Source organism: Oenanthe melanoleuca, chromosome Z, assembly GCF_029582105.1.
Source record: "Oenanthe melanoleuca isolate GR-GAL-2019-014 chromosome Z, OMel1.0, whole genome shotgun sequence".
Lineage (NCBI taxonomy): Eukaryota > Metazoa > Chordata > Aves > Passeriformes > Muscicapidae > Oenanthe > Oenanthe melanoleuca.
In genome coordinates, this window is record NC_079362.1 from 49317822 (window position 1) to 49332046 (window position 14225).

Consider the following 14225-nt stretch of genomic DNA (forward strand, 5'->3'; position numbering starts at 1 on the left):
CTCTTAATAACAAAATAAGTCAATACCTATAAGGCAAAAAAGTCCCTAACATTGCCTAGTGAAAAAAAAAATTTAAAAAAAAAAAAAAAAAAAAAAAAAAAAAAAAAAAAAAAAAATCGGTAGATGGTATTAAGAACAAAGAGAAAAAAAAAAAAAGACAGGAAAGTAAGTTCCCATCTGCAACAGCTGAGATCACAGGTATTTTAAGTGGGTGAAGGAGTCTGACATTAGATGTATTATTTTTGGTTTTTTGTAATTAAAATAAAGATATTACAACAAAATGTAATAGTTTTTAGACTGAATTACAGGTAAGAAAACACCTAACTTGGAAAACATTCCTGTAAAACAAAATCGTAAGTATGCTTGTCACTATAAGAAAGAGAGAGACTTGATTAGGACTAAGTCCTAGACATAGTACTTATTATACTTAGCCATAGGGAAACTACTTCCTACCATCCCACTTTTAACGCCTAACAGGAACTCTGTTGGTCTGACACAGTGAGACATGGTCTATAATGATAATTTGAACAAATACATAAAAGTTAAACCTACTATCAATTATGGTCTCCCAGAGGCACCAACCCTATAAAAATCTAGCTCAAATTATGCTACAAAATCTTGGTCTTACGTCATCCCTTAAGCAGATGTTATATTTTAGTTTCTTTTCAGCTGAACAAGGTTTAAAGTAGGAAACAAACTGAAATGCAAATACCAAGGAAAACACACTTATTGTGCATAGTAGAAATGCTAAAGGAAACATACCTCAGCAGTGAATCTACTTGACATCGGTGTAATGAAACCAACTCTGCCATCATTAAAAACAACTGCAAAGCCATCAAGCGTGGCACAGTATTCCATATCTCTGATATAAACATCTTCAAATCCCAAAAGTGAACCTGCTGAGAAAGTATCAGTAATTTAAAAATATGTGAACACAGAAATAGTGCAAGCCAAAACACATTTCAGATGTTTACTTATTACTTCAAAGAGACAACCTAATTTAAGCAAGCTATTTCATTCCCACTTACAAATGGCAAAATTTCCCCATCTCTGCTTAAGAACAGAGAGAGTATTTTACTAAGAGATAACTATTGTAAGCAATACAATCCCTAAAATCTACCTCGAGAAGACTGCAGATCAACAGAAAACGGAACTGTACACAGGTTGATGGCCTTCCTTCCGTTGGTCATACCATCCCAGTGAATCAGATGGAGAAATCCATCAGCAGTAGCCACAAGTAGATCTTCTAACATGGACTGCAAACTAATAAAAGATATTTGTTAATCCCTAAAAAAACTTCATCTCATATCAATGTCATGTCACAGAAATATCAGCTAATGTCATAAACACTGTATTACTGCTTCTTGTACCAGCAACTGCATCATAAAGTTATACATAAATTACAAACATGTACCATGCTGACAAAATACAGTATACAACTCAACTTTTCTCCAGCAATCACAGTTCATGAATAGGTCTGTATTGCTAGAGTAATTGCCTAACTGGTATACTAACTGCTGAAGATCTTTACAATACTTTTGACTAAGCATAAGACATCACTTCCAACAAACAATTATTCATCTATCCCAGAAAATTAACAATACAGTCTAGGCGGTAAATAATTCACAATACACTTTAATCCATAATTGAAACAAACTGATGAAGGAGAAATCAGACTTTTAAATTATTCGTTAAACATCTTTAAAATCCTGACAACTACTGTTAATCTACTTGCATTCAAAGCCTTTTCCAGTGTATACTGCATGTCTTCCAAAACCTATTTTCTCCTCAGGAGCCTGTTCCCCAATTTCATTATGTTACTCTTCCACCTCCCTCCAATGCTATGAAGTTTCACCAACTTTTCACACGTTTACGTAGCATGTTCAAAATTTCTTTATAGGATAGGCAATCACCACAAAAAAGCAAGAGGTTAAGAAAAAGGACAAAGCTGAACTCTCTGCAGCCATCTGGAGAAATGCTGAAATGCTGGATACAGTTTTGCTCTAACCTACCAATGCCTCCATGAAATCTCTAATAAAGACTTTGAACTTAAGGACAAACTTATTTATAGGAATAGGAATACACTGTAATACTGAGCATACTACATACTTATATATGCCAAAAATATCAGTATGGCCAAGCACAGAAAGAACTCTTAAACAGCAATTTACTTTCTTACCTCCTCAGACTTAATAGTTGCTAATAGTAACTCACTAATATTAGTCCTTACTATTAATAGGCCTAAAAACTTACTAGAAGCCTTTTCTTCCGTCCACTTTTCCCTTCACTTTTTAAAACGTACTGGTATACATGGAAAAATTCTCATTAAGCATACCTTGTGATAGAGGCTTGCAAGTCCAGCACTTTCTTCATTTCTAGATTTAACGAAGGAGCACATTGCTCTTCCTTATAATGTGGGGTTCCCTTCAGATGTGGGCTTCCTCTAAAATACAAGAGAAATACTACAATTAAAACAGGCTGTCCCTCAAAAGACACAAGGGTTACTGACTTAGACTTCTCCCATGGTCTTTTTCCCTCCATATATATATGTATATATGCTCATACACACCCCCACACCAACCAGTCACATGCACTCTGCCACAAACAGCACTGAATATCTAGGATATAATTTTGGTGATAAAAATTTAGTCTATCATATCATCCTCTATGTCCTTACAGTATATAGGCAAAATAAGACAATGAGCAGAGACTGAGCACTACAATAGCTGTGTGGCTTCCTTAATACTTCTAAAATAAGTGGTATGTATTAGTGAAAAATCTGATTTAATAAATTGTTACTCATTTTTTTACAGTAATTAAATATGTTCTTACGTATCTCAAATTCATTCTTTTTCAAGCTGAATTACAGATATTAGACACTGCAAAATGTTTATGTTTCTCCCATTCTTTTCGCCAGATCCCTGTTTATAATATAAATTCAGCATTCATAAAACAAGTAGGCATCTATCACAATATTTCATAGGAATATTCCTCCCTGCAGCAAATTAACAAGTTTTTAACCTAAGACCTACTAAGAAGAAATGACTGAACACTAATTCCTTCCCTTTAAATGACCATTACACAATACAAATTTCCAGATGTAGAAAGCTTTTTATCTTCCTCATTTTAAATCTCACATTTCATTCATTACTTTAAACATCATTATATATTCCTGTACAGCATCATTAAAGCATTCCTTATGTATCTGGGTTATCAGATGTGCCATGAAAACTGACCTACACTCCCAGGTATTGTAACATGTCATCAAGCTAACCTATCTAATGAGCATTATGCTAGTAAGCAAAGCAAACTATGAGTGAAACAGGCACTGCAGACAAGTCAGAATTTATAGCAACTTCAATCGTCAGAAACAACAGATATGTAAACAAATTCATGAAATCTTTACTTGCATTTTAACTGACAAAACACTTATTCTAATTTACATCAGGGTAGCAAATATAACTGCTTAAGACATGGCAGAAACTAAAGCAGATGCAGCTTTAGAGAAGTCTGACAGCACAAGGATACATCAGTCTCTTTCCTGTCTTGTTTATCTTAGTAGATATCAGGTTCCTTAATTCATTACCATTTTATAGCAATGCAAAATTCATATCTGTTATTATTTAATGGGCACTATACCTTTCCTTATGCCAGCTAAGGCAAGACCAAGGTAACCTTTGAAAATCTGGAATTAGCAGATGGAAGCAGCATCATTTTTCCAAAATGAAACTATGGTGGCTGTGAAAAATTGCATCAAAAGTAGAAAAATTACTTTAAGGTTAGTTAATCTACCACCAAAAGATGGCAACTTGTAAAAATTTAAATTATTAGAATGTTTGGTTTGCATTTTGAACAAAAATTAACTGGAGAAAGCAGCTGTATTAGAAAAGATCTAGCCATTCATGTAAGCTAGCTATCATGAACTGACAGGAGCCCTGAAAAAAAAGTCATTTCTTTTTTTAATAATACTGGCATGGTGGGGTTGTTGTGGTGTTTTTTAAAAACTTACAAAACACCAGGTGTTTGGAGATAGGCTTTTCAACTCACGTGGACACACAATTCAGAAAGAGTATACTCCCAAACTAGATGAAATTACTCTGGTTTATCAACAATCAGTGGTACAACTGAATAATGCAAACAAATGACAGACTAAGATGAAAGGGTTGAGCAATGCAGAAATGTTACTGTTAGGCAGGTGTAAGACACAACTTAACATGTCTGTTTTAACTGACCAAAGTACAAAACTCAGTATTTCTGCACAGCACAAATTACAAAGCCAGAATGGTAACAACATAATCTAAAAGACATCTTTTGCAGGAAGAAAAATTTCAAGTCTTCATGTGGGCTGGCTTTTTTTTCCTGCAACACCTTTGATAAAAACAACAGCTTACAAGAATATTTGAATATTTTCAGTTTCACAGGACAATTTTAGCAAATTGGTCACCACCTGTAGCATCTTATTTTTTCAACTGGGGCACTAATCATTCCTGTACCAAAAAGGGTTATTTTATCCAACTTGCAAGAGGCCAACCCACAGAGAGTTGAAGTACATCACCTTGACTGAAACTCCAAAAATGCCACTTTTTGAATTCATTGCCTGTGATTATGTCTAATTCATCAATTCAAAAAGAAATCCTCAGTATGGGTTCAAAGGAACTGCTACTGAAAGTACACTGTGTTCATATAGTCCACATCTGCATGAGTCAGCCTTACTGGCTGAGTTCTTACGACCTTTAAACGAAGAATGCACACAGATGACTGAGGCAGGAAAGAATGTTTGGTCTGGGTTGCCACATCAGCATCTGCTATGGTTGCAGCCAAACTTTAAGCAATTTACTTTTGCAAAGAATTGAGAGGAACACATTCCAGTGACCACCAGCTGCACATCAAATCAAATGTAATCATTGCTATTTGCATGGCATCTGTTAATGTAATGACGCCTGTGAATAAATCTCTTAAAACTCAGAACTGAGGAAAATCTGCAACCCAAGAAAACCTCAAGTATGGAAAGATTAGGGATGCTGTTTTTAAAAGCCTCACCACATGAAACTCAGAAGTATCCTAAATTCAAGAAAGAGGCAACACCATGCAAAAGCAGAGTCAGACTCCTCAATTGGTAGAAAGAATTTCGTTGAAGTTTGTTATCTGAAATGGTGGGAAGTTCAGAGAGGAAACAGGACACCAGCCAGCTAATTTTTTTAGGTGCATGGTACTGCATTTGTGGCCTCCACTAACTGCACAGCAATTAAGTCATACAACATGACACACAAACAAAATTCACTCAGAAATAATATTTACAAATTTGTCACTGCTACCAAAAGTATCAAAGAAATACTTAAGAAGTTAATTATAGCAGAATCTGAAAACATGTACTTAAAGATTTCTTTATAATTGCAATTAAGGTATATAACACATATTATTTTTAAGTCTGTTCTAAGTACTTAAAAATAATGTCCACTGTTTTCTGCTTAGTAAGGGAGAATTCTAGTCCGAAGACAGAATTAGCATTAAATTCATATCTAAGTTTCCACTGTAGTGTTTGTGGTAATCATAGTAATATAGTTCGCAGTTATTGTTGGATAATAGTTTAGAAAAATTCATAAATGCTCTGAGTCAAAAAACACAGAACTTAAAAAAAAATAACTGTGGCTAGTGGCAAACAAAGTATTACTTAAACAGACAAACAAACAACAAACAAGGCAGCAGCATCCATTTTAACTAGCTAAACCATGCAAGTAATGGAGACATTTCATTAAAAATAGATTAAAGACTTCAGACAATTAAAAATTATTTCTAGAACAATTGTTTGATACAAACAAGGTAAAGTATTTTTACACTACTTCTGGGCCATGATATTCTTAGTCGTTCCTGATAAAATTGCTTCTTCAGCAGTACTTGGAGTGGGAGGGAAGGGACAAAAAGATTAAAAATCATTATGCTTCAGCAATTAATGGCAATACTTATATCGCAAAACCAGGGCAGCACTTCTAAAATAATTTACATCACCAAGAACTCCAAGCTGCTCTCCTTTAAGGCAGAAAGGCAAAAAAACTGACAACAGCATTATCGTTGCATCAGAACAATTACACAATGTTTACTAACCAGTGGTTAGTTTTACAGTGGTTCATGTGAACATTTCAGTTAATGTTCACATTGAAAAGCTGAGGACCTCATTTTTTTATACCAGATTCAAAGAGCCTGCATCATCACCTGTGAGCTTTGGTTTTCCTGCAAATAGCATATTCTCACCCCTAAACCTGCATCCTCCATCACAAACTGCAGGCAGCCATGAACTGAGGATTATATATGTCTGGCTGGATGCAGAGCTGTATTCATACACATTGGCAAGAGCTGAACCAATAAAATGAAAATGAATTTATGGTAGCAACTATAAAGAGTAAGTGCTTAGAACAGTAATTCTTAGTACAGCCTGTACTACACAATTAGGTAGTAGCAGATTTCTGAAGTCTGAGAAAAGAAACAGCCGGATAGCATATTAATAAACTATTCATATAAAAAACAGCTAAATGGTTTACAAAATTATTATTTCAGTTAGAAAGATTTCTTGACAACAGTTACAGAATCACAAGGTTGGAAGAGACCTTCAAGATCATTGAGTCCAACCTACACTCTTAACACCTCAACTAAACCATGGCACTGAGTACCATATCCAGTCTTTTTTAAACACATCCAGGGATGGTAACTGCACCATCTCCCCAGGCAAACCATCCCAGCACTTGATCACTATTTCAGTAAATTTTTTTCCCTAACATCCAACCTAAATTTCCCTTAAATTAAGACGTTAAAACCTCTTGAACCATATCATGAGTTTGCAAGTGCCATAATGGTCAATAAAAAGTTATTCAGCTAATCTAGTTTAAAAAATTTATTTTCCAAACAATGCCAATATCTTATAGGGAAAAGCACAATGGTAAAGTTCAGCAGAAGCTTAATTCTGAGCAAAAATTACCTAGTAAGTTAATTAACCATACACCTCATTGATTATCCTCACGGAGTTTGAAGTTCAAAACCTTTGTACATACTAATCTTCAGTCTGTTGAATCAGAAAAAAAAGGCCAGTGATGAGGTAATTTATAGCACCTATAAACCATCAGTCTAAAGAAAAGGAGACAGCTTTCAAAAATGACAGAAAGAGTAAGACATGAATACAGTAACCAGGCGTATAAGCAGCAATAGGGCATTCTAAGCCAGCATATGAACTAGATTCTTCACATATTGATACTGGTTAGATAATAACTTTAATTTTTAAAGGCCTTTCAGAGACTTAATAATCTACACCACTGAGGTCTCATTCTAAATTTACACAACAGTCATACCACTCCCCAAATACAGGCTCCATTTGAGGATATGAAGAAACCTGACATAAAAGACCCCAATTACCACATTTAGTTAATTACCCATGTAAAGCTTTTTGATTATGTCTTTTTGGAAAGGCAAAAATATCCTCAGCACTAAGTCACACACGATCTTCAAGTGAGAAAACTTCAGTTACTCTCCTTGGCAAACCTCTAAACAGAAAGATCAATCAGTTCAGTACAGAGAAGCCTCTACTATAACGGTGTTACTCATCTCTTCACTGTCAAACAAACATAAGAATAGCTGTACAAATTCATCTGGAAACTCCTCAAAAAGTTACCACTGTACCTTGCCACAGCTTACAAAGCTGCAAATTTGCTTCTAAGCATTACCACTTTCTTTAAGAAATTGCAGGCAGAGACAAATTTTATTTTAGCATGCTACAATCTTACTTTACATACATTATTTTTCATGTTTTGTCTTTTAGATTCTTTAGTAATTAGATGGTAAAACCAGATTGAACTAACTGAAGCACAACTTTGTACTTGTGCTCACTGTAGGAAAATATTTCAGAATGTGGGCTAATGGCCAATACTGAGTCTCTTCCAAATCTGCTCTGAACTGGAGCAAAGCATCCAAGACCTGGAATGAAACTGCAGACTACTCTGGCTCAATTAAAAAAAATGAAACACCATACAATTACTGCTTTTTCCTCCTTGTTTTCAGTCTCACAAATTAGGAAGGAAAATATAAGTTTTCATTAAGAATGAATGAAAGTTCATTCCAAGAACAGACTGGCAATTCCTAGCCAAACATCAACAGTGCCAGAAACATTTTCTTTGACAGAAAAACTACATTCCTAAAATATCACTATTTGACAAAAAATTACCAATGGATTCCAGCAATAAAAATAAAAAGTCTTCTTTGATATATAAATATTCATGTGTTGCACTTACGGCATAAGCACTTGTTTTATCATACAAATCCAGTAACAGGCTTTTACATATAATATTCATAATACTGAATAGGTTAGTTGACTAACTCTTACTATACCAACATGAGTAGATTTTATACAGATTAAATCTCTAAAGACATAAAATGGTCTTTAAGAAGTTTCCCTTCTGAAAATATTTAGCATGTTCGAGATTTTGTAAGAGCTACGTCCTCAGTTACTAATATAACAAACTTAAACAGTTTTGTGAGCTCCAGCCACAAATGTTAATTTTGGATTTCAGTACTTCCATTAAAACACCAAATTTCAGAATATAAAGACCATTACAACTGGTTGATATGAAAAGGAGGAAATCATGCCAAATGTGCATTTTTAAACAGAAAATCAATTTTCCTAGGCTCTAATTCTGTCTGGTTTAAAATAAACAATAGCAGGGTGCAATGGAAGTTCACTCAGCCTTACTTTCCAAAATCTCCATGTTTCATAATACTGAAAGATAAGGAAAAGCAAAGACTCTGGCACTCAAATAGGATGGCATCTTAGCCTCAATTCACACTTCAGCTCTTTTACTAAAGGTATACTGATTAGATTGAGAAAATAAGAGACTTGGTCCTGAAAATAAATCATACTGTGATTAGTTATACTACAGTGCATATTCCATTATAAACAGCACAAGTGTTTCTGTCACTTCTCATACAGTTTTGTTTTGCTTTCCACCTTGAAGCATTTTGTTTAAATTGGAAGATAAGTGCAATTACAGTATCACCACAGCTGTATGCTACAATAGTTCTGTTAACACACCAAATACAGGCAAGCTCTTCTGGACCATCTTGCTCAACAGCTACAAACAGTAACAATTCTGTATAAAAGTAATTATAAATTGGAAGGACATTTTCTCCACAAACATCCCTCTCCCATACAGACAAATGATGAGTGATTTTGACTTTCAGCAACTCATATGATCCTTTTCTTCAAATCAAAGCTAAACCACTATCAAGTAAATTTTAAAGCAGTTATTAAGAAAATACCAATACCACATGAAGGTACTTTACCAGTTATCAGTGTCCCTATCTTGAAGACTGCAAAAAACTACTGAAGTCAAGAAATTACCTATCATACACCTAATTACCTGCTTTTCTGACTACCAACTTTTTCTTTCATTTATGGCAAAATATGCACATTTTGTTTAAGTGAGAGCTAAGATGACAAGAAAATTTAAATACAACCATTCTCAGTGTTTTCACCTGCATGTTAACAAACCTAGCTGCAATTTCAACTTCAGGATACTGGCTAAACTAGGAAATTTTGCACTGGACCAGTATTTTGCTGCAGCTGAGGACATTATTGGTGTGTATCCCCAGTGCACGAGCACCTTGTTATACTGACATGCACAGCTTAAGAACTATTCAAGACGAAGCTGTACTAAGAGGGTTTCCCTCTCTCATTGTAGTCACTTCTCATTGAAATTCTGTATTTCTGACAAAATTTGCCACTGCCATTTAATGAAAGACTACTAAAAGACTTTATTCTGCTTAAAAAATTAGTAGATATGGGCAGCTAATAATCATAATTTTGAAAAGCAGAACACGACTGAACATCTCAGTTTTTACTGACTTGCTTCTAGCAGCTATTACTTTGCCAATGCAAGGACAGCCTCATACTTTTTGCAAAAGTCATCAAACTCTCTCGCTTCACCTAGCGTGCGTAAATAACCACATAAGATAGAGCTTGAAGAGTCCTAATTAATATCTCCATGACAATTAAAATGTTACAAGCAATTCCTTTACCAGGAACTAAAAGATTTATACAAGTATCACTGAACAGTCACTTCATGCTTTTCAACCTCTCAGGGTAGCTACTCAGTGCTACTTCAAGGTCACTATTTTCTAATGCCAGTCTTTTATTAAATGCCAACTTGCAAACTAAGTTATGAGAATCCAGGGCAGGGGACAGGGAGGGGTAAAAAAGGGAGACAGGCAGGTTTAGTTTCCCCATCAGGTCAGCAACCCGACTTTACTTAAGGCACAGCTGCATAATCACTGCTGCCAACACAGAGGAAGGAGCCAAGAACACACTGTTATGGGGAGAGAAAACTGTAAGATGTCCCCTTTCAAGCATGAGGCAAGTCATATACAAGGCCTTTCACTGATCTGTAATGGCTTCAGAGTGAAGAAAACTAATTTGGTATTGTTCAGCCCAGCAGAAGTGAAATCCAAGAATTTCGTTGAAATAATGCCTTTGGAAAATGAACATATGTCAAAAGAAAGATAAAAATTCCAATTCTTGCTTTGGGTCTCATTTGTCTGTTTGTTCATTTTAGATTGGAGGTTTTTTATTTGATTAACCCCCTGCCAAGTATTTGCTCTACAATGTAAATTAGTGAGACTGCCTACAGGCAGTGCACTGTGTATCCGCACCTGCAAAAAAAAGTTCATTCTGTTTTAATAACTTAAAGAATCATTTGACATTAATCATAGGAGGCTCAGCTCACCCACAAATGACTGTGTCTTTCTTTTGATCTAATATAATCAGAACAGTAGCAATTTTATTTAGGTTTTCATAACTGAGGGCTAAGTACAGACAAACTAGTAATTCCAGTAAATTCAGTGAGATCATTGATTTTCTTAAAGGTAAGCACATGCAATTAGTCTTTGGAGACTGTGAGCAACCTATTGTAAACACAGCAGAGACAAACACCTTGTCCTACTCATCTACAGAATTTGCATTAAAATCCGTTTTGGGCTATACAAATGTATTTTAGAACTCTAACTGCTCAACACGCAACTAAAACATCCATTTTCAGGTCAACAATTCAGATCAATTACAGAAATTTTATGTAAAAGTTAGAATGGTTAATCACTGATGGCTTAATAGGTATTTTCAAGCCTTCCTACAAGTGATATTCTAAGCAAACTTTCCAAAACTTTTCAACTTTCACCATGCGTTTTATATGTATTTCCATAAGTTTTCATATTTTTCCAATTAAAATATCCTCCAACTTTCCGAAAAGAACAAGAAAAACACAATAAACTACTTGCTTAGTTTTCTCCATTATCTAATGTATAGCTTAGGATATACTACTACTATTATTTATTCAGATAAGCTGCAGCAACAGTTTGTCTGCCTTTTTTCCCTGATGACTGTAAGCCAGATGTGAAGAGTCAGTTTGAAAACTGCTATTCAGTTCTCCAAAGAGACAAGTGAAATAATATAAATTGTCTACATTAGTCTTAAGTTTCTGGAAAACAAAAAAGTAAATTGCAACAATAAATTCCAGCTAATTCCAGAGTTTTGATGGCTATTTCAGAGGTCAAAAGATGCATTATAGCCATAAGACATAAAAAAAATTTTGAATCAATACAGAAAAGTTTGCTCTGAAATCATTTACTACCTGCTAAGTAATTTCTTCCTACATATATTTGAGAGTGAAGGCAGATTTTGAACTTCAATACTATTGAAAACCCCTTTAATTCCTTTTGTTGTTCATGGTTTAACATTTACACTGAAAAGAAAAAAAGTCAACATGTCATCCTCTCACATGACATCCTAGATTATCCAATACTCCTCAGAGATGACCAGAGACACCCACAATTCAAGTTTTAACCTTTTTATGAACGTGAAAAAAAAAATAAACTGACTAGTATTATCATAATTATGAAGATATATAGAGGGACATATTAAAAAAGAAGTATCTAGCCAATTAGAAATCAAGAGTATGTTATTATTTGCATGGACAAATTCAATCCAATCCATGACTAAAGATTCTGCCTATCTAAACACAGACATATGCTCGTCAAAGTTTTAATTTGTCCTAGGCATTTCCCAATTTTGCAAAATCCAAAATCAGCTCAGTCAACCACAAATACACCCAAAATACAGTCACATTTTAAATGCATAAGATGTATTATTATTCACAATAAGAAAAAATAAGATGAAACTGAATATAACACACTGCACCAAAAATACTTGTACATTCTTACTAAAAACTATTGATTTGCTTTCAAAAATACTGGGCTGTTATTTCCCATGTTTTTCAAAAAATCTCTAAGTTATGAAACATTGGGGACAGGATCTATTTTTGAATTGCACCTCAATAGGTCCTAAGACATGATTTTTCAACTGAGTTATTCAAAGGGAATTATTAAATCTTGTTGCAGATCATGAATGCAACAGACTACCTCAAATTATAAAATCAAACAATTTTAACTCCGCTGTTAAGGATTTTGAGAGCTTATAAGATGGACCTAAGGAATCATACCAGCACACAGCAATCTAATTAAACACGACTTCTCCCCTGTACTGACTCTAACTCATAGGAATAATGGTTCATATACTCATCAAGTGTTAAAACATGCTCTCTAAGGAAGTATCTTTTGTCATAAAAACTGCTTAGGAGTTTTCTAATGGTATTTTTCACATTCTAAGGATACAAAGTTTAAAATACTTACTTGGGATATATTGGCTCGTAAAGGTATTTGTCTCTTGCTGATGGGATTTCAAAAAATAAGATGTATCCATTTCCAGTCTGAAAGAGAAATACTGATAAGATACATAACTAGTCTCAGCATGAATAAAATCTGTTAGTTTTATATGATTTTGTGTATATCTCATATAGTGAACTTGAATATACATTCATGCAAACATTTAAAACATTTAAAATACTGTGCCATTGATATTAATTCCAGGTAAAATCCACACCTGCCCTTAAAGTCAAGTGAATAGATCAGGCAGGAGGCCGAAAAATGGAAAAACAATGCTGTTTATACACAAGTCCATCAGAAATTTTTCTCTAATTCATACAAATCTATAAAACCTGACAATCTCTTTCAGATATTTAGAACCTGGGCACATAATTCGAACCAACTACATAAATTAATGCAGAAAACAAAGTACAAGGTGGGAAGAACCTGAATAAACTCTCCATGTGTTTGAACACATACAGACACTACTGAGTGCAAAGAGTTTAGGCACCATCATTGCTTCACATTATTCAGTCATTCTGGAAGAATGACTATACCCAGGGAACAAACACAAATTATTTAGTTACATGATATTCCAGTCATACCTAGAAGCTGCTTGCATAAGCATCAAAGAAGAAAATGACCAATAACGTTAAGTGTTCAAAGAAGTGTTATTTGTTTACAGCATGAATTTATTTTCCAGACAAATTCGTAAATGTATTTTGGTTAAATAGTGCTTTCATCCAATTATTTTAATATAGGCTGGGCACGTATCCAAAGCACTGGAGACAAAAAGCACTGAAATGAATAGTTTCATGTTTCTTTGCAAGATTGGTTTCCTTTTCTTTGAACAAAGCAACACTCTTGTTAGCTTAGTGTATCATTTCATAGACACCACGGCTTTCCTCAGTCAAACATTTTGCTTTAGAGAATTTGTGTTTTGGCTTCGAATTCCAAGAAACACTATTATTCTCATTCAAACTGAGTATCTTTTTCAAGCAAGAATAAAATCTGAACCATAATGGTGAGCTTGAGACAGGGTGACAATAAATGGAAGCTTTTCTGTGTGCTGTAATATCATGTTCAGGTATTATGTGATAAAGAAACGTGTTCATTTCTAACATCTTTACAGGTTCTTTCCATTACATCATTAATTATTTAATACGGAAGTTACCTTATCCTGGAAAGACAAGTAAAACAATACTGTGAAGTATCTTTATACTGATATTAAGGTACAAAAGGCCTTACTGAACACTATTCAAAGCACAAAGTTGCTATTGTTACAGGTTCATTTCTAAATAGAACCTTAAATTCCATCAAGAGGGGGATGAAATGCAGAAGCATTCAAGTACAGACTTCCAGTAAATTGATCATATTCATTTACAGAGGTTTCATGCTTTAAAAATGTCTGAGTGAAATTTATTAAATAAGTAATCATCGCTGTCATCCATTCCTTGATCATGCTGAACTTTGACAGACAGAAGTATAAACACTGA

At 34.3% G+C, this 14225-nt stretch overlaps 1 protein-coding gene across 2 annotated transcripts in view; it reads right to left on the bottom strand.

Annotated features, from left to right (window-relative positions):
* The window catches only part of RIC1 (RIC1 homolog, RAB6A GEF complex partner 1), a 45884-nt gene that overhangs the window by 18646 nt on the left and 13013 nt on the right, over nt 1-14225 (bottom strand). The window contains exons 3-6 of one of the 2 annotated variants that reach the window (XM_056513218.1): nt 12718-12794; nt 2336-2443; nt 1121-1263; nt 763-896 (exon numbers count right to left, since the gene is read on the bottom strand). In XM_056513218.1, the coding sequence (XP_056369193.1) occupies nt 763-896; nt 1121-1263; nt 2336-2443; nt 12718-12794 (462 nt within the window). Of the gene's footprint in view, nt 1-762; nt 900-1120; nt 1264-2335; nt 2444-12717; nt 12795-14225 lie in introns of both variants that reach the window. The other variant, XM_056513217.1, reaches the window with a different exon arrangement.